At 44.6% G+C, this 18,261-nt stretch overlaps 1 protein-coding gene across 5 annotated transcripts in view; it reads left to right on the plus strand.

The window, feature by feature from the left end:
• The window catches only part of LOC105494768 (rhomboid like 2), a 58,081-nt gene that overhangs the window by 21,416 nt on the left and 18,404 nt on the right, over positions 1–18,261 (plus strand). For all 5 annotated transcript variants that reach the window (XM_011763540.3, XM_011763542.3, XM_071095803.1 and 2 more), the window contains exons 2-4: positions 3,338–3,708; positions 6,711–6,859; positions 11,002–11,114. In XM_011763540.3, coding sequence (XP_011761842.1) covers positions 3,463–3,708; positions 6,711–6,859; positions 11,002–11,114 — 508 coding nt within the window. In that variant the 5' untranslated portion in view covers positions 3,338–3,462. The remainder of the gene's footprint in view (positions 1–3,337; positions 3,709–6,710; positions 6,860–11,001; positions 11,115–18,261) is intronic.

The raw sequence follows: 18,261 nt of genomic DNA on the forward strand, positions 1-18,261 counted from the left end.
ATGGAGACAGGTTTCACCATATTGGCCAGGCTGGTCTTGAACTCCTGACTTCAGGTGATCCACCTGAGGCCTCCCAAAGTGCTGGTATCACAGGCATGAGCCACCGTGCCCGGCCTAAGTCTTTTTCATTGTTACCAATATGATAGGTAATATTTCCTCAGAAATTCAGGAGTGGGGCAGAAGATAAATGTGAGTAGGAGAGATAGGGAAATGTCAGAGACTGGAAGGAGCACCTGTGAGCATTATAGCACCAGGTACTGGAGATAAGATAAATCAGAGAGAGGCCCCTGTTCTCAGGAAACAGGGTGGACAGGTATGGAAGTTGGAGGATGATAGTAATTGACTGAAAAGAGAGGTAAAACCAAAATGTTGGCTGGGTGCAGTGGGTCACACTTTTAATCCCAGCACTTTGGGAGGCTGAGGTGGGAGGATCGCTTGAGCCCGGGAGTTTGAGACTAACCTGGGTAACACAGGAAGATCCCATCTCAACAAAATAGAAAAAAATAGCTGGGTGTGGTGGCGTGTGTGCTTGTGGTCCCAGTTACTTGGGAGGCTGAGGTGGGAGGCTCACTTGAGCCTGGGAGGTAGAGGCTACAATGAGCCGTGATCCTGCCACTGCAATACAGCCTGGGTGACAGAGAGAGACCTTGTCTCAAAAAAGTTAAATAAAAAAACCCCAAATGTTTCTAATTGCTACCAGTGTGCTCATTTAGTGCTAAAGCCTAAAGTAGCTAGAACTACATGTCTACTTTACCGCACAAGGCAAGGCAGAAAACAGTCATGCAATGAGTTTTGGCTAAACCGATTGGGTCAACTATCTTTGCAGCACAGCAAATATGTTTAGGCACTAACATGCCTAAAATGGTGGTCCTGAAGTTGTAAAATTTCTGGAACTGTTGAAATCCCAAGATAAGGGTAAATGTAATCCTTATTTTTGTAGCTCCTTTTATACAGTTGTATTGTTAACAATGTGGAATTGTATTTCCTCATAAAGTGATTATGTATGATATTTAGATTTACAATAAGGTTGATTTGTACAATGTGAACTGTCTCTAATTGAACGTATTTTTTAAATGCTTTAATATTTGTGGTTAAAAGCTGCTGATCTTAAATCCACATTGTAGTTTCGTCAACTATGAGATGTGGCAAAAACTAGAAAAAAATCATCAGTCTTCAAGGGAAATTAAGAAAAGAGTTATATCTATGGACTGAATGTCTGACTCTGGGAGGCGGGTGAGTGGGTGGGTGAAAAGTGCAGGGGAGAGCAAAAGCCTTTATTTTCAGAAAAGTTGCTGGGGAAAAGAAAAATGAGATGTCTCTTCCTCAATTTATTGAATATAACCTATTCTAATGTGAAAAGTTGCCTAATGAGTTTCATTTGAAAATCAGTAGAATTTGATCTGATTCCCAGTAACAGGCAGTGTGAAAACAGGCCCCAGGCTCAGCTCCATCCCTTCCATCTATCCATCCATCCATCTAAAACTCATTCATCCATCTATAGCCAATAACAACTAATAATTATAGGGTGTTTACTACGTGCCAGATACTGTTCTTTTTTTTTTTTTTTTTTTTTTTTCGAGACAGAGTCTTACTCCGTGGCCCAGTCTAGAGTGCAGTGGTGTGAATTTGGCTCACTGCAACCTCCGCCTCCCAGGTGCAAGTTATTCTCCTGCTTCAGCCTCCCAAATAGTTGGAAGTACAGGCACGTGCCACTATGCCCAGCTGGTTTTTGTATTTTTAGTAGAGACGGGGTTTCACCATGTTGGCCAGGCTAGTCTGAAACTCCTGAGCTCAAGTGATGGGATCACAGGCTAAGCCACCATGCCTGGCCCAGATTCTGCCCAGATACTGTTCTAAGTGCTTTATTGCATTATCTCAAGTAAGCTTCCCAGCGATGTTATGAGGCAAGTGCTATCATTATTCCCAGTTTAAAATGGAATCTGAGGGTTTCCCATAAGTTAAACATAGAATTAATTACCATATGACCCAGCAATTCCACTCATAGGTATATGTTCCCCCTCAAACTGGAAACAGATGTTTAAAGAAAACTTGTGCCGGGCGCAGTGGCTCACGCCTGTAATCCCAGCACTTTGGGAGGCCGAGACCGGCGGATCACGAGGCCAGGAGATGGAGACCATCCTGGCTAATATGGTGAAACTCCGTCTCTACTAAAAATACAAAAAAAAAAAAAAATTAGCCGGGCGAGGTGGCGGGCGCCTGTAGTCCCAGCTACTCGGGAGGCTGAGGCAGGAGAATGGCGTGAACCCGGGAGGCAGAGCTTGCGGTGAACTGAGATGGCGCCACTGCATTCCAGCCTGGGTGACATAGCTAGACTCCGGAAAGAAAAGAAAAGAAAAGAAAAGAAAAGAAAAGAAAAGAAAAGAAAAGAAAAGAAAAGAAAAGAAAAGAAAAGAAAAGAAAAGAAAAGAAAAGAAAAGAAAAGAAAAGAGAGAGAGAGAGAGAGAGAGAGAGAGAGAGAGAGAAAGAAAGAAAGAAAGAAAGAAAGAAAGAAAGAAAGAAAGAAAGAAAGAAAGAAAGAAAGAGAAAGAAAGAAAGAAAGGAAGGAGGGAAGGAGGGAAGGAGGGAGGGAGGGAAGGAGGGAGGGAGGGAGGGAGGGAGGGAGGAAGGAAGGAAGGAAGGAAGGAAGGAAGGAAGGAAAGAAAGAAAGCTTGTACAGGGATGTTCATTCACAATAGCCAAAAGGTGGAAACAACCCAAATATCCATAAACAGATGAGTGGATAAACAAAATGTGGCATGTCTATACAACGCAACATCATTCAGCCATAAAAAAAGGACATTCTAGGCCGGGTGTAGTGGCTCATGCCTGTAATCCCAGCACTTTGGGAGGCTGAGTCGGGTGGATCACTTCAGGTCAGGAGTTCAAGACCAGCCTGGCCGACATTGTGAAATCCTGTTTCTACTGAAAATACAAAAATTAGCCAGGGAGGGTGAAGCAGAAGAATTGCTTGAACCCAGGAGGCGGAGGTTGCAGTGAACTGAGATCTCGCCATTGCACTCCAGCCTGGGCCAAAGAGCAAAATGACTCAAAAAAAAAAAAAAAAAAAAAAAAAAAAATTAAATGGCAAAAATGGTAAATTTTATGTGTATTTCACCACAATTTAAGAAATATGTAATTTGAGGCTTGGAGAATTTAATTAAGTGATTTACCTGATGTTAACTGACAGCTGATACGTGGTAGAGCTGTGTTTTAATCTCAGTCATCTGGCTCTTTGGCTCATGCTTTTTAAAACAATTACAGGGAAAACTTTATTTTGGGCCATTTAGGAGGTTTAGATCATTTTGATCATCTTCAGCTGTCTTCTCTTTACATGCAGGAAAGGCCTTGGAAAGCGGTGGTTGCGCCAGACAGCCCAGGGAAGAGCCACAGCCTGAGGACCTAGGGCCACCTGCTGTTCCCTGGGATTCATGTCCTTCTGGGGTGGAGGGAGAACCCAGGACAATGGCTGCTGTTCATGATCTGGAGATGGAGAGCATGAATCTGAATATGGGGAGAGAGATGAAGGAAGAGCTGGAGGAAGAGGAGAAAATGAGAGAGGATGGGGGAGGTAAAGATCGTGCCAAGAGTAGAAAGGTCCACAGGATCGTCTCAAAATGGATGCTGCCTGAAAAGGCCCGAGGAACATACCTGGAGAGAGCTAACTGCTTCCCGCCCCCTGTGTTCATCATCTCCATCAGCCTGGCCGAGGTGAATGGGGAGCGGGGTGGGCAATGGGGTAAGTGGCACAGGGGAGTTGCAAACAAACTAGGGGTCAGATCTAGATCTAGAGAAGAGACTGGGAACGTGTGAGAGAGCTCGGCGGGGATGGGGACAGCACACACCTCACCTCTGCCTCCGCCCTCCCCACAGCTGCCTTTGAGGCTTTCCCTATACTCACGGTCACTGCCAACCCAGGTGGAGTTTCCTTTGTCAGACAAAACTGCCCAGCTGTGGCTGCAGTTTCAGTGGCTTCCTTTCATTTTAGCCGTGAGGTCTTTAGGGACCAAATCATCCTGGGTTTGCACATAGGCTTTCTCTCATGAACCGATTGAGACTGGTTGGTAAGGCCTTTCTGGGACCCCAGGTTTAGAACTATTATAGAATGCTTCTGAATTTCAGTAGGAAAAAACCGAGATCCTTTAACAATGTCTACTTCAGGCAATATGTGATGTGTTTTCAGGCTCTGATCTAGCCAGTCCTCTTGTTTTCCAGAAAAGACTGCAAGTCTCAGAGAGGTGGGATGACTTTCCCAAGGTCACATCATAGTCACTGGGCCAGGATGAGGCTCCCCTGAACCTCACGGCACCTAGTTTTTTCCCCCACACTTGATGTCCTATAAAGGAACACGTGATGTCCTAACACTTGATGTCCCCACACTTGATGTCCTATAAAGGAATTGGCCAACCGTGGCTGCCTGTGGAGTGGCACTTCAGGGGCATTAGGCAGTTCCTAATGGAACCCTTTTAGTTCCCACTGATGCACTGATGCCTCAGCTTCCTTTTCACAAACCGTATTCGTCAAGAGTTCTTCAGAAAAACAGAATCAATAGGTGTGTGTGTCCTGGGGGAAGAGAGATTAATATTTATTTTAAGGAATTAGCTCAAATGATTATGGAGACTTGGCAGGTTCAAAATCTTCAGGGAAGGCTGGCAGGCTGGAGGCCCATGGAAGACTTGCCATTCAAGTCCAAAGGTAGAGTTCTGCTGGCAGAATTCCCTTCCCTAACAGAGGACAGTCTTTTCTCTAGCAAGGCCTTCAACTGACTAGACAAGGCTCACCCATTGTATGGTGGGAAACTGGCTTTACTCAAAGACTACTGATTTAAATATTAGTGTAAACCGCACCCTCACAAAAACACCTAGGATAATGTTTAAGCAAATGTCTGGGTAGCATAGCCTAGCTAAGTTGACACACAAAATTAACCGTTGCAGGGACCAAGCCTCTTATGGCTCAGATAAAGGTAAGGCTAAGGTGTAAGCGTCCCAGGAGATGCTGTGGTCAAGTCTGTTTTGGTTGAAAGGGCACAGTTCTAATTGTTTTCACAGGATTTTATTGCGAGACTGCTTGCAACTGGGAAGTCTTCGGATCTGAGGCGTCTGTATCTGCTTTTTCTGCTTCTCCCTCCTGTTATCCTTCCGGCCTATGAGTTGTCTTGTGTTCCAATCAGCTGTGTGTGTGTCTGTTCCAGGTGAATGGGGAAGAATGAGATAAGCTCTTGTGGTACAAATCACAATTGCCTAGATAGTGAGTGCTATGGAGGAGGGTGGTTTGCCATAGGAGGCTCATGGAGCAGGTGCTGAGACACCTGCCTCTCACAGAAAGACCAATTTTTAAATTAAACATTTTCAAATAAACTTTTAGATAAAATAGAAAGTTCCTGTATGCTCCTCACCCAGTTTCTCCCATTGTTTATATCCTGCATTTCCATAGTACATTGCATTGTTTTTCTTTTTTTTCAAACCCAGGATAATCTCTGTATATAGTACATTACATTTCCATAGTGTGTGTGTGTGTGTGTGTGTGTGTGTGTGTATATATATATGTATTTTTTTTTATTTGAGATGGAGTTGCTCTGTCACCCAGCCTGGAATGCCAGTGGCATGATCTCAGCTCACTGCAACCTCTGACTCTCAGGGTCAAGTGATTCTCCTGACTCAGCCTCCCAAGTAGCTGTGATTACAGGTGTGCACCACCACGCCTGGCTAGTTTTTTTTTTTTTTTTTTTTTTGTATTTTTAGTAGAGACGTGGTTTCGCCATGTTGGCCAGGCTGGTCTTGAACTCCTGACCTCAGATGATCTGCCTGCCTCAGCCTCCCAAAGGGCTGGGATTATAGGCATGAGCCACTGCACCTGGCCCCATAGTACATTTGTCAAAACTAAGAAAGTGCCATTGGCATATTCCTAACTAAACTCCAGATTTATCTGGATTTTTACCAGTTTCTTCATTAATGGGCTCTTTCTGTTCCTCTGGTACCCACTGCATTTAGCTGCCATGTCTCCCAGGCTCCTCTGATCTATGTATGGCAGCTTCTCAGTCTGTTTTTCATGACTCTGATAGTCTTGAGGGGGACTGGCTAGGGATCCTGTAGAATGTCCCCCAGCTGGGGTTTGACTGATGCTTTTCTCGTGATTTAACTGGAGTTATGAGTTTGGGAGAAGAATACCATGGAGGTGAAGGGCTCTTCCCATCATATAGCCTCAGAAAGTTGAGGACATCACATGGCATCACTGGGACATTCACCTCCATCCCTTGGTTAAGGGAGGGTTTGCCAGGTCTCTCCCCTTGCAAGTGACTATTTTTCCCTTTCCCTGCTCTATTATTCGGAAGCCAGCATTGACCTACTTTCATAGGAAGTTGTAAATGAAAGATCAGTTGGTGTGACGACGAGGGCAGTGGGTATTTAAGAGTGACAGGGTAGTAGAGAACGTAGTGCCAGAGAGCAGGGGGTCCAAGAGCAGGGCAAAAGGGGTTCAGAAAGTCTTCCTTACAATATGAGCTAGCACTGCTCCCAACCATCAGAGGAAGTGGGGTATGGTGGAAACCATCACAGCGGGGGATGGTGAAGAAGTGTATTTCATGTCATCTTCTGGCTCTGTGGTGTGGCCCACTTGAGAGCTGAATCATCTGAAACAGTTACTGCCCATGGGCCTGAATGGGGCCCCTCTCTGGAGACAGTGTGGTTAACACTCATGTCTGCTCCCTCCGTCAGCTGGCAGTGTTTATTTACTATGCTGTGTGGAAGCCTCAGAAACAGTGGATCACCTTGGACACAGGCATCTTGGAGAGTCCCTTTATCTACAGTCCTGAGAAGAGGGAGGAAGCCTGGAGGTTTATCTCATACATGCTGGTACATGCTGGGTAAGCGATGACAGTTAAGCCCCTGGTAAAAAAAAAAAAACTTGCTCCAAGTCACACAGCTAAGTTGCAGAGCTAGTACCTCAGCCCACTAGTGCTAACTCTAAGGCCAGTATATCTTTTTTTTTTTTTTTTTTTTGAGATGGAGTCTTACTCTTGTCGCCATGCTGGAGTGCAGTGGGGCGATCTCTGCTGACTGCAACCTCCGCCTCCTGGGTTGAAGCGATTCTCCTGCCTCAGCCTCCTGAGTAGCTGGGATTACAGGCACCTGCCACCAGGCCGGGCTAATTTTTATACTTTTAGTAGAGACGGAGTTTCACCATGTTGGCTAGGCTAGTCTCGAACTCTGACCTCAGGTGATCCATCTGCCTCAGCCTCCCAAAGTGCTGGGATTACAGGCATGAGCCACTGTGCCCATAAGGCCAGTATACTTTATGTTGCATTATAACTGCCCAATATTAGTATTTATTTAGGAATATTAATGAGAAGAGACCAAATCATTGCAAAACCAAAAGCATGTTCCCCTAGTTGTCTAATGTTGTTAGATATCCTCTTTAGGCTATGAAAATGGTGGTGCTGAGTCACCAGTCTCCTCCTCCATCACCATACATCAAACAAAATTTAGTTTATGGCCGGGCACAGTGGCTCACGCCTGTGATCCCAGCACTTTAGGAGGCCAAGGCGGGTAGATCACCTGAGGTCAGGAGTTCAAGACCAGCCTGACCAATATGATAAAACCCCGTCTATACTAAAAATACAAAAACTAGCTGAGTGTGGTGGCGTGTGCTTGTAATCCCAGCTACTCAGGAGGCTGAGACAGGAAAATTGCTTGAACCCAGGAGGTGGAGTTTGCAGTGAGCCGAGATCACACCACTGCACTCTAGAGTAGGTGATACAGCGAGACTCTCTCTCAAAAATAAAACAAAATAAATTTAGTTCATGAACATATTGATGAATGTATGATACTGTTATCCATCTGGAATAATACTGGTAATAGGAGATGCAGTGACTGCCATTTAGTTTTGCCTATAGTTTCTTTTCTTTTTTTTTTTTTTTGAGATCAGTCTAGCTTTGTTACCAGGCTGGAGTGCGGTGGTGCAATCTCGGCTCACTGCAACCTCTGGCTCCCTGGTTTAAGCCATTCTCCTGCCTCAGCCTCCTGAGTAGCTGGGATTACAGGCACGTGCCACCAGGCCCAGCTAATTTTTGTATTTTTAGTAGAGACAGGATTTCACCATGTTGGCCAGGATGGTCTCAATCTCCTGACCTTGTGATCCGCCTGCCTCAGCCTCCCAAAGTGCTGGGATTACAGGTGTGAGCCACTGCGCCCAGCCGCCTATAGTTTGTTAAATGCTGATGGCCTTTCATGAACTCACTCAGCATCCGTGATCCACCATGCCCACTGCAGATAGCGGGCAGCTCCCTGTTGGCCCCACCTATCTGGTGAACTCTTGTGGCCTCAGGTGGGGCCAACCTTGTCTATGCAGTTTACCCAGCCCTGTACTTGAAAACAACTTGTAGCTGGGGTGTGGTGGTGTGTGCCTGCAGTTCCAGCTACTTGGGAGGCTGACAAGGGAGGATTGCTTTGAGTCCAGGAGTCTGAGACCAGCCTGGGCAACATAGAGAATGTCTCTACAAAAAAATAAAAGTTAAAAATAAATAAAAAATAAAATAGAGGCTGGGCGCAGTGGCTCATGCCTGTAATCCCAGCACTTTGGCAGGCCGAGGTGGGCGGATCACAAGGTCAGGAGATCAAGACCATCCTGGCTAACACAGTGAAACCCTGTCTCTACTAAAAATACAAAAAAATTAGCCAGGCGTGGTGGTGGGCGCCTGTAGTCCCAGCTACTTGGGAGGCTGAGGCAGGAGAATGGCGTGAACCCGGGAGGCAGAGGTCGCAGTGAACCGAGATCATGCCACTGCACTCCAGCCTGGGTGACAGCTCGAGACTCCATCTCAAAAATAAATAAATAATAAAATAAAAATAAAAAAAAAATAAATAAATAAAATAGAAAAGATGACACTTTTGCTTAGTGTCTAAATAGGCATCAGGACACATGGCTCAGAGGCTTGACAAATCAGGGGCAAAATCACCAATTGCTCAGTTTCCATTTAACAAGTATATCCTGAGCAAACATGGCTCCTGCACACAAGGACTTTAAGATGATAAGAGGGAACATGTCAGTTAAATAGCTATGTAAGGCAGTACAGTATTATAGTATATAGTAGGCTGGGTACAATATACCTCATAAGGTTGTTGTGATTAAATGAGACAATGGCTATAATTTTCACTGTGCCTAACACATAGTAAGACACTTAAAAAAATTTTCGGCCAGGAGCAGTGGCTCACACCTATAATCCCAGCACTTTTGGAGGCTGAGGTGGGTGGATTGCTTGAGCCCAGGAGTTCAAAACCAGACTGGGTGACATGGTGAAACCCCCATCTCTCCAAAAAAAAATTTAAAAAAAGAAAATTAGATGGGCACAGGGTGTGTGCCTGTAGTCCCAGCTACTGGGGAGGCTGAGGTGGGACGATTAAGGAATCCTTAGGCCCAGGAGAAGGAAATGTAGTGAGTCAAAGTCGAGACACTGCACTCTAGCTTAGGTGAAGGGAGTGAAACCCTGTCTCAAAAAAAAAAAAAAAAAAAAAAGGCCAAGTGCGGTGGCTCACACTTGTAATCCCAGCACTTTGGGAGGCCGAGGCAGGTGGATCATGAGGTCAGGAGTTCGAGACCAGCCTGGCCAATATGGTGAAACCCTGTTTCCACTAAAAATACAAAAATTAGCTGGGCATAGTGGCGCACGGGCAGAGGTTGCAGTGAGCTGGGATTGTGCCACTGCACTCCAGCCTGGGTGACAGAGCACACTTCACCTCAAAAAAAAAAAATTTTTTTTTTTTGCAAGGCTGTGTAGGACATACCATGTATAGAATTATATAAATTAGGAATGTTTTGGATGCAAGTACCAAAAATATCTAACAGGGCCTTAAACAGAGGTTATTTTTTTCCCACATAAGACGCCCAGAGAGGCCAGGCATGGTGGCTCATGCCTGTAATCCCAGCACTTTTCCAGGCCAAAGTGGGTAGATCACCCGAGGTCAGGAGTTCAAGACCAACTTGGCCAACATGGTGAAACGCTGTCTCTACTTGAAATACAAAAATCGGCCAGGTGCGGTGGCTCATGCCTGTAATCTCAGCACTTTGGGAGGCTGAGGCGGGTGGATCACTGAGGTCAGGTGTTTGAGACCAGCCTGACCAACATGGTGAAACCTCGTCTCTACTAAAAATACAAAAATTAGGCCGGGCACGGTGGCTCACTACTGTAATCCCAGCCTTTGGGAGGCCAAGGCAGGTAGATCACCTGACGTCAGGAGTTTGAGACCAGCCTGACCAACATGGAGAAACCCTGTCTCTATTAAAAATGCAAAATTAGCTGGGTGTGGTAGCACATGCCTGTAATCACAGCTACTCAGGAGGCTGGGGCAGGAGAATCGCTTGAACTTGGGAGGCAGAGGTTGCAGTGAGCCGTGATCATGCCATTGCACTTCAGCCTGGGCAACAAGAGATAAACTCCGTCTCAAAAAAAAAAAGAAAAGAAAAGAAAAGAAAAAAAATAAGCTGGGCGTGGTTGCAGGCACCTGTAATCTCAGCTACTAGGGAGGCTGAAGCAGGAGAATTGCTTGAACCTGGGAGGTGGAGGTTGCAGTGAGCCAAGATCATGCCATTGCACTCCAGTTTGGGCAACAAGAGATAAACTCCGTCTCAAAAAAAGAAAAGAAAAAAAAATTAGCCAGGAGTGGTGGCATATGCCTGTAATCCCAGCTACTTGGGAGGCTGAGGCATGAGAATTACTTGAACCCCTGAGGCAGAGGTTGTGGTGAGCAGAGATTGCACCACTGCACTCCTGGCTGGGAGACACAGCAAGACTGTCACACACACACACACACACACACACACACACACACACACACACGCACAGAAAAAAGAAAAAGAAAAAAAGAGTTGTCTGCTAAGAAAAATTAGAAAATGGAATTCTAGTTAAGCAAATCCTTAACTAGAGAAAACACATGAAAGTCTGTTCATCTCCCAGGGAAATAACTGCTGGGTTTAGTTATAATATGTGACAACTGTTGTTTGTCTTTGCAGAGTTCAGCACATCTTGGGGAATCTTTGTATGCAGCTTGTTTTGGGTATTCCATTGGAAATGGTCCACAAAGGCCTCCGTGTGGGGCTGGTGTACCTGGCAGGAGTGATTGCAGGTCAGTGTTCTGAGGTAACACAGAATCAATACCTCTGGGCTCTCAGGATTACAAGCAAAGGACAACACACTTATAATAGGCTTCTTTAAGTCAGGATTTATTGCACTCCTCATATGTGCTAGGAACACACTAAGCCTTAGAGATCATTGAATTAGAGATACTATCGGCAAGCAAAGACAAGTCATTGTGCCTGTCCTCAGGTATCTCACACTAAACACAGGGTTTTGCATAATTCAAATTGCAAGTATGCCAGGTGCTCCTGCCTGTAATCCCAGCACTTTGGGAGGCTGAGGAGGGTGGATCACTTGAGGCCAGGAGTTGGAGACCAGCCTGGCCAATATGGTGAAACCCTGTCTCTACCAAAAATACAAAAATTAGCTGGGCGTGGTGGCTCACTCCTGTAATCCCAGCTACTCAGGGGGCTGAGGCACCAGAATCGCTTGAACCTAGCGGGTGGAGATTACAGTGAGCCAAGATTGTGCCACCGCACTCCACACTCCAGCCTGGGCAACAGAGCGAGACTCTGTCTCAAAAAGAAAAAAAAAGAAAAAGAATAAAGAAAACTACAAGTAGTTTGGTGTATAGGTACGTATTTGAGTAAAGGCCTAAAGCCAGATCATGAAGGCCCTTATATGTCAGACTAATGATTTTGAGAAGTAGCATGATCAGATTTGCATTTAAGAAAGACAACTTTAAGAGAATGTAGAGAATAACCAAAGGGGCTCTAAGACTGGGTAGGTACAAGCAGCATATGTTAGTGATCTCTAAAACTGGGTGTGCCTAAGATGATCCATTATGGCATGGGAAGAAAATATTAGAACTCCCATCCATCCATTTGTTTATTTATTGGAAGCATTTTTTAAATTAAACTTTTAATTTTGAGATAATTGTAGATTTACATGCAGTTGTTAGAAATAATGCCTAGAGGTCTTACGTACCCTTTAAACCAGCGATCCTCAATGGTGACATCTTGCAAAACATTAGTACTGTGTCACAACTAGGACACCCACGTTGATACAGTCAGGGTACAAAACATTTTCAAACCATATGGATCCCTCATGATGTCTTTTTATAGCTATATAGTTTTCTGTCCCACCCTCCTTTACCTCTGGCAACTACGAATCTGTTCTCCATTTCTATAATTTTGTCATCTGAAGAATATTGTATAAATGGAATAATCCAGCATATACCGTTGAGGGATTGATTTTCTTCACTCAGCGTAATTCTCCGGGGATTCATCTAGGTTGTTGTATATGTCAATAGTTTATTGCTTTTTATTGCCCAGTATTTATTCCATAAAATGGGTATAGCATCGCTTGTTTAACCATTCACTCAATGAAGTCATCTGCGTTGTTTTCAGCTTCTGGCTATTAGGAATGACACCACTCTAAACACTTGTGTATACGTTTTTATGAACATAAGTATGGGGTTTTGTGAACAGAGTTTTCATTCTCTAAGATAAATGTCCAAAGACACAGTTGTTGGATCATATCATAGTGGCATATTTTATTTTTAAATTTTATTTTATTTTATTTATTTATTTTGAGATAGAATCTCGCCCTGTCACCCAGGCTGGAGTGCAATGGCGTGATCTCGGCTCACTGCAACCTCCGCTTCCCAGGTTCAAACGATTCTCCCGCCTCAGCCTCCCGAGTAGCTGGGGTTACAGGTGCCCGCCACCACACCCAGCTAACTTTTGTATTTTTAGTAGAGATGGGGTTTCACCATGTTGGCCAGGCTGGTCTTGAACTCCTGACCTTGTGATCCGCCCACCTCTGCCTCCCAAAGTGCTGGGATTACAAGTGAATTTTTTTTCTTTTTTTTTTTTGAGACGGAGTGTTGCTCTGTCCCCCTGGCTGGAGTGCAGTGGCACTATCTTGGCTCACTGCAAGCTCCGCCTCCCGGGATCATGACATTCTCCTACCTCAGCCTCCTGAGTAGCTGGGACTACAGGCGCCCGCCACCGCGCCTGGCTAATTTTTTTGTATTTTTAGTAGAGATGGGGTTTCACCGTGTTAGCCAGGATGGTCTCGATCTTCTGACCTTGTGATCCGCCCGCCTTGACCTCCCAAAGTGCTGGGATTACAAGCGTGAGCCACCGCATCCGGCCTACAGGTGAATTTTTAAAGAGAATTCTTTAGATAGTAAACATTTAAAGAATATTTTCTAGAATGTCTCTCCCATTTTACATTCACCCTAGCAATGCCTAAATTATTCACATTCAGCATTTGATGTTGTCATGATTTGTTATTTTACCTGTGTTCATGATCTGGAAGGGGGGAAGGGAAGTGCTGGGTAGAGGAGGGCATAGTGCCTGGCTAGGGCTCCACCTCCAGGCCTGTGCCCACAGACCTACATGAGGACAGACATTTTTGTTTTCCTGCCCAAATGTTGCATTCCCCAATACCACCCTGACTTGCCACGCACCCATCCTGTGCCTATAAAAACCCTGAGACCCTAGCTGGCAGACACACAAGTGGCTGGATGTGGAGAGGAACACATCGGCAGAAGATGACAGGACAGACGCCAGCAGGCCAGCAGGCCACTGACCAGCAGAAGGATGCGGAGTTTGGCTGGGGCAGTCAGAGGAGATCCCTGGCTGCCAAGTGGCCTGACTCCAGGGGAAAACCATCTCCCTTCTGGCTCCCCGATCTGCTGAGAGCTACTTCCACTCAATAAAACCTTGTACTCATTCTCCAAGCCCACGTGTGATCCATCCAATTCTTCCTGTACACCAAGGCAAGAACCCTGGGATTACGGAAAGCTCTCTGACCTGGAAATAAGGCAGAAGTAAACTGAGCTGACTAACAGAAGCCACCTATGGATGCCTAAACTAAAAGAGTACCCTGTAACATGTGCCCACCGGGGCTTCAGCTGTAAATTCAACCCTAGACACTGCCATGGGGTCAGAGCCCCACAGCCTGCCCATATGAATACTCCCCCAGAGGTCTGAGCAGCGGGGCACTGAAGAAGCGAACCACACCCCCATCGCACGCCCTGCAAGGAGAACGAGGGAACTTTTCCCATTTCACTCCTAAGTGGGTAGTGATATCTGATCATGGTCTTTTTTTGGTTTGTTTATTTTGAGACAGAGTTTCACCCTTGTTGCCCAGGCTGGAGTGCAGTGGTGCGATCTCAGCTCACAGCAACCTCCACCTCCTGGGTTCAAGTGATTCTCCTGCCTCAGCCTCCCAAGTAGCTGGGATTACTCGTGCACCATCACACCTGGCTAATTTTGTATTTTTAGTAGAGACGAGGTTTGTCCATGTTGGTCAGGCTGGTCTCAAACTCCTGACCTCAGGTGATCCGCCTGCCTTGGCCTCCCAAAGTGCTGGGATTACAGGCATGAGCCACTGCGCCCAGCTGATCATGGTCTTAATTTGCATTTCCTAATGGCTAATGATGTTGAATATCTTTTTTTTTTTTTTTTCAAATTTGGAGGGACATTCTGAGAGGCATTGTTGAATATCTTTTTATGTGCTTATCTGTCATCTGTCTATCTTCTTTAGTGAAATGTCTCTTCATGTTTTTTGCCCATTTTCTGACATTTTTTAACTGTTGAATTGTGAGGGTTGTGTGTATATTCTAGATGCTAGCCCTTAGCTGAATATGTAGTTTATAAATATTTTCACCCAGTCTGTAGCTTGTCTTTTTATCCTCTTACCAAGGTCTTTCAGAGAACATGAATTTTAAATTTTCATGAAGTCTAACATCAATTTTTCCATTTATGAATGGTGCTTTTGGGGTTATGTCTTACAAACTTTTCACTGAACCTTAAGTCCTGAAGATTTTTTCCAATGTTATCTTCTAAAAGTTATAGTTTTATGCTTTACATTTATTTATTTGTTTGTTCACTTTTAGAGACAGGGTCTCACTTGGTTGCCTAGGCTGGAATGCAGTGGCACCATCGTAGGTTACTGCAGCCTGCAGCCTCGAACTCCTGTGCTCAAGTGATCCTCCGGCTTTGGCCTCCTAAAGTGTTGGGATTACAGGCATGAGCCACTGCACCAGGCCTTATGCTTTACTTTTTTTTTCTTTGATTTTATTTATTTATTTATTTTGAGACAGAGTTCCGCTCTTGTCACCCAGGCTGGAGTGCAATAGCGTGATCTCGGCTCACTGCAACCTTCACCTCCCAGGTTCAAGCAATTCTCCAGCCTCAGCCTCCTGAGTAGCTGGGATTACAGGTGCCCACCAACACGCCTGGCTAATTTTTGTATTTTTAGTGGAGACGGGGTTTTGCCATGTTGGCCAGGCTAGTCTCGAACTCCTGACCTCAGGTAATCTGCCCGCCTTGGCCTCCCAAAGTGCTGGGATTATAGGCGTGAGCGACCATGCCTGGCCTTTACTTTTAAATATGCAACCCATTTTGAGTTTGAGGTCTGTTTTGTTTGTTTGGCCTGAAGATATCCAGTTACGCTAGAACAATTCCTTGAAAGGACTTTTTCCTCCTTCATTGAATTGCTTTTGCACCATTATAAAAAAATCAGTTGCCTGTAGTTATGTGGGGGCTATTCTGGGTTCTTTTTATTCTATCAATCTCTATGTCTATCCCTCCACCAAAACTACATAGGCTTGCTTACTGTAGCTGTATAATAAGTTTTGAAATGAGAATGATTCCTCCCACTTTATTCTTTAATTCCTTTGCCTTTCTATATAAGCATTAGAATAATTCTGTTTATAGCTATAGAAATTCTTGTTGGAATTTTGATAGGAGTTGCCTTAAATCTGTACATCAATTTGGGGAGAACTGATATATTTTCTATATTGAGTGTTTCAATCTATGAAGAGTGTCTTTTATTTATATCTCCTAAATGGTGTTGTATTTTAAATTTCAGTGTCCATATGTTCATTGCTAGTATACAGAAACACAATTGATTTGTGCATATTATTCTTTTTTTTTTTTTTGAGATGGAGTCTCACTCTGTTGGCCAGGCTGGAGTGCAGTGGCGCGATCTCCGCTCACTGCAAGCTCTGCCTCCCAGGATCACACCATTCTCCTGCCTCAGCCTCCCGAGTAGCTGGGACTACAGGCACCTGCCACCACGCCTGGCTAATTTTTTGTAGTTTTAGTAGAGACAGGGTTTCACTGTGTTAGCCAGGATGGTCTTGATCTCCTGACCCGCGATCCGCCCACCTCGGCCTCCCAAAGTGTTGGGATTATAGGCATGAGCCACCACACCCGGCCTGTGCATGTTATTTCTTATACCTTGCAACCTTGCTGAACTCACTTAGTAGTAGGGTTTTTGTTTTGTTTTAGATTCCTTGGGATTTTTCATGTCATCTGCAAATCATCATGTCATCTATAAATAGGGACAGTTTATATCTTCCTTTCCAATCTGTATGCCTTTTGTTTCTTTTTCTTGCCTTATTGTATTGGCTAGCACTTCAAGCACTATGCTGATTAAGAGTGAAGAGAACAGATGTTCTTGCCTTGTTTCCAAACTTAGGCAGAAAGCAATTAGTCTTTCGCCACAAAGTGTAATGTTAGCTGTAAGTTTGTTTTTTTGGGGGGTTGGAGTCTAACACTGTTGCCCGAGCTGGAGTGCAATGGAATGATCTCGGCTCACTGCAACCTTTGCCTCCTGGATTCAAGCAATTCTCCTGCTCCAGACTCCCAAGTAGCTGGGATTACAGGTGCCCGCCACCATGCCTGGCTAATTTTTTGTATTTTTAGTAGAGACAGGGTTTCATTATGTTCGCCAGGCTGGTCTTGAACTCCTGACCTCATGATCCACCTGTCTTGGCCTCCCAAAGTGCTGGGATTAGAGGCGTGAGCAACCATGCCCAGCCTGAGCCACTGTGCCCAGTCGTTTTTGTTTCTTTTATCTTGAGACAGAGTCTCTGTCACCCAGGCTGGAGTGAAATGGCATGCTTTCGGCTCACTGCAACCTCCACCTCCCAGGTTCAAGCAATTCTTGTGCCTCAGCCTCCGAGTACTTGGGATTACAGGCATGCAGTACCACACCCAGTTAATGTTTTTTGTATTTTTAGTAGAGATGGAGTTTCACTATGTTGGTCAGACGGGTCTCAAACTCCTGACCTCGTGATTCACCCACCTTGGCCTCCCAAAGTGCTGGGATTACAGGCATGAGCCACCACGCCCAGCCCGTATCAAATAATTTTTACCTAACACAAAATCACCAAGATTTCTTCTATGTTCTTTCCTAGAAGTTTTATTATTTTAGGCTTTCCATTTAGGTGTATCGTCTGGTTTTTTGTTTTGCAAGGAAAGGACTGAAGTCATGTGGATGTCTGTTCTAACATCATTTGTTGAAAAGACAGTCCTTTCTCCATTGAATTGCTTTAGTATCTTTGTTGAAAATACGAATTGCTTTTGTATCTTTGTTGAAGTCGTTTGTATATATGAGTGTGTTAATCTCTGGAGGTTCTATTCTGTTCCACTTATGTATTTGTATATCTTTACACCAATACCACATATCTTGGTTACTGTAGTTTTCATGACTTGTTAGTCATGAAATCAGGAAGGGCTACCACTCCAACTTTACTCTTTTTCACAATGTTTGTGGTTATTCTAAATCCTTTGCATTTCCATATAACTTAGTTTGTCAGTTTCTAAAAAAAAAAAAAAAAATCTGCTGGGATTTGGATTGCATTGAATCTATAGACCAACTTGGGGAAAACTGACATTTTAACAGTATTGAATCTTCCAACCCATGTTGAACAAGGTATACCTTTCTATTTATTTCGGTCTTTCAAAATTCCTCTCAGCATGTTTTTTAGTTTTCAGTGTTTATGTCTTGCAGAGCTTTTGGTCAGATTTATCTCTATATATGTCATATTTTTGACATATTAGAAATGGTAATGTTTTTAAAATTTCTATTTCTCAGCCAGGCATGGTGGCTCATGCCTGTAATCCCAGCACTTTGGGAGGCCGAGGCAGGTGGATTGCCTGAGGTCAGGAGTTCGAGACCAGCCTGGCCAACATAGTGAAACCCCATCTCTACTAAAAAGACAAAAATTAGCTGGGCGTGGTGGCGGGGGCCTGTAATCCCAGCTATTTAGGAGGCTGAGGTAGGAGAATGGCTTGAACCCAGGAGGCGGAAGTTGCAGTGAGCTGAGATAGTGCCATTGCACTCTAGCCTGGGTGACAAGAGCGAAACTCTATCTCAAAAAAAAAAAAAAA

Source organism: Macaca nemestrina, chromosome 1 (assembly GCF_043159975.1).
Source record: "Macaca nemestrina isolate mMacNem1 chromosome 1, mMacNem.hap1, whole genome shotgun sequence".
NCBI classification, from domain to species: Eukaryota; Metazoa; Chordata; class Mammalia; order Primates; family Cercopithecidae; genus Macaca; species Macaca nemestrina.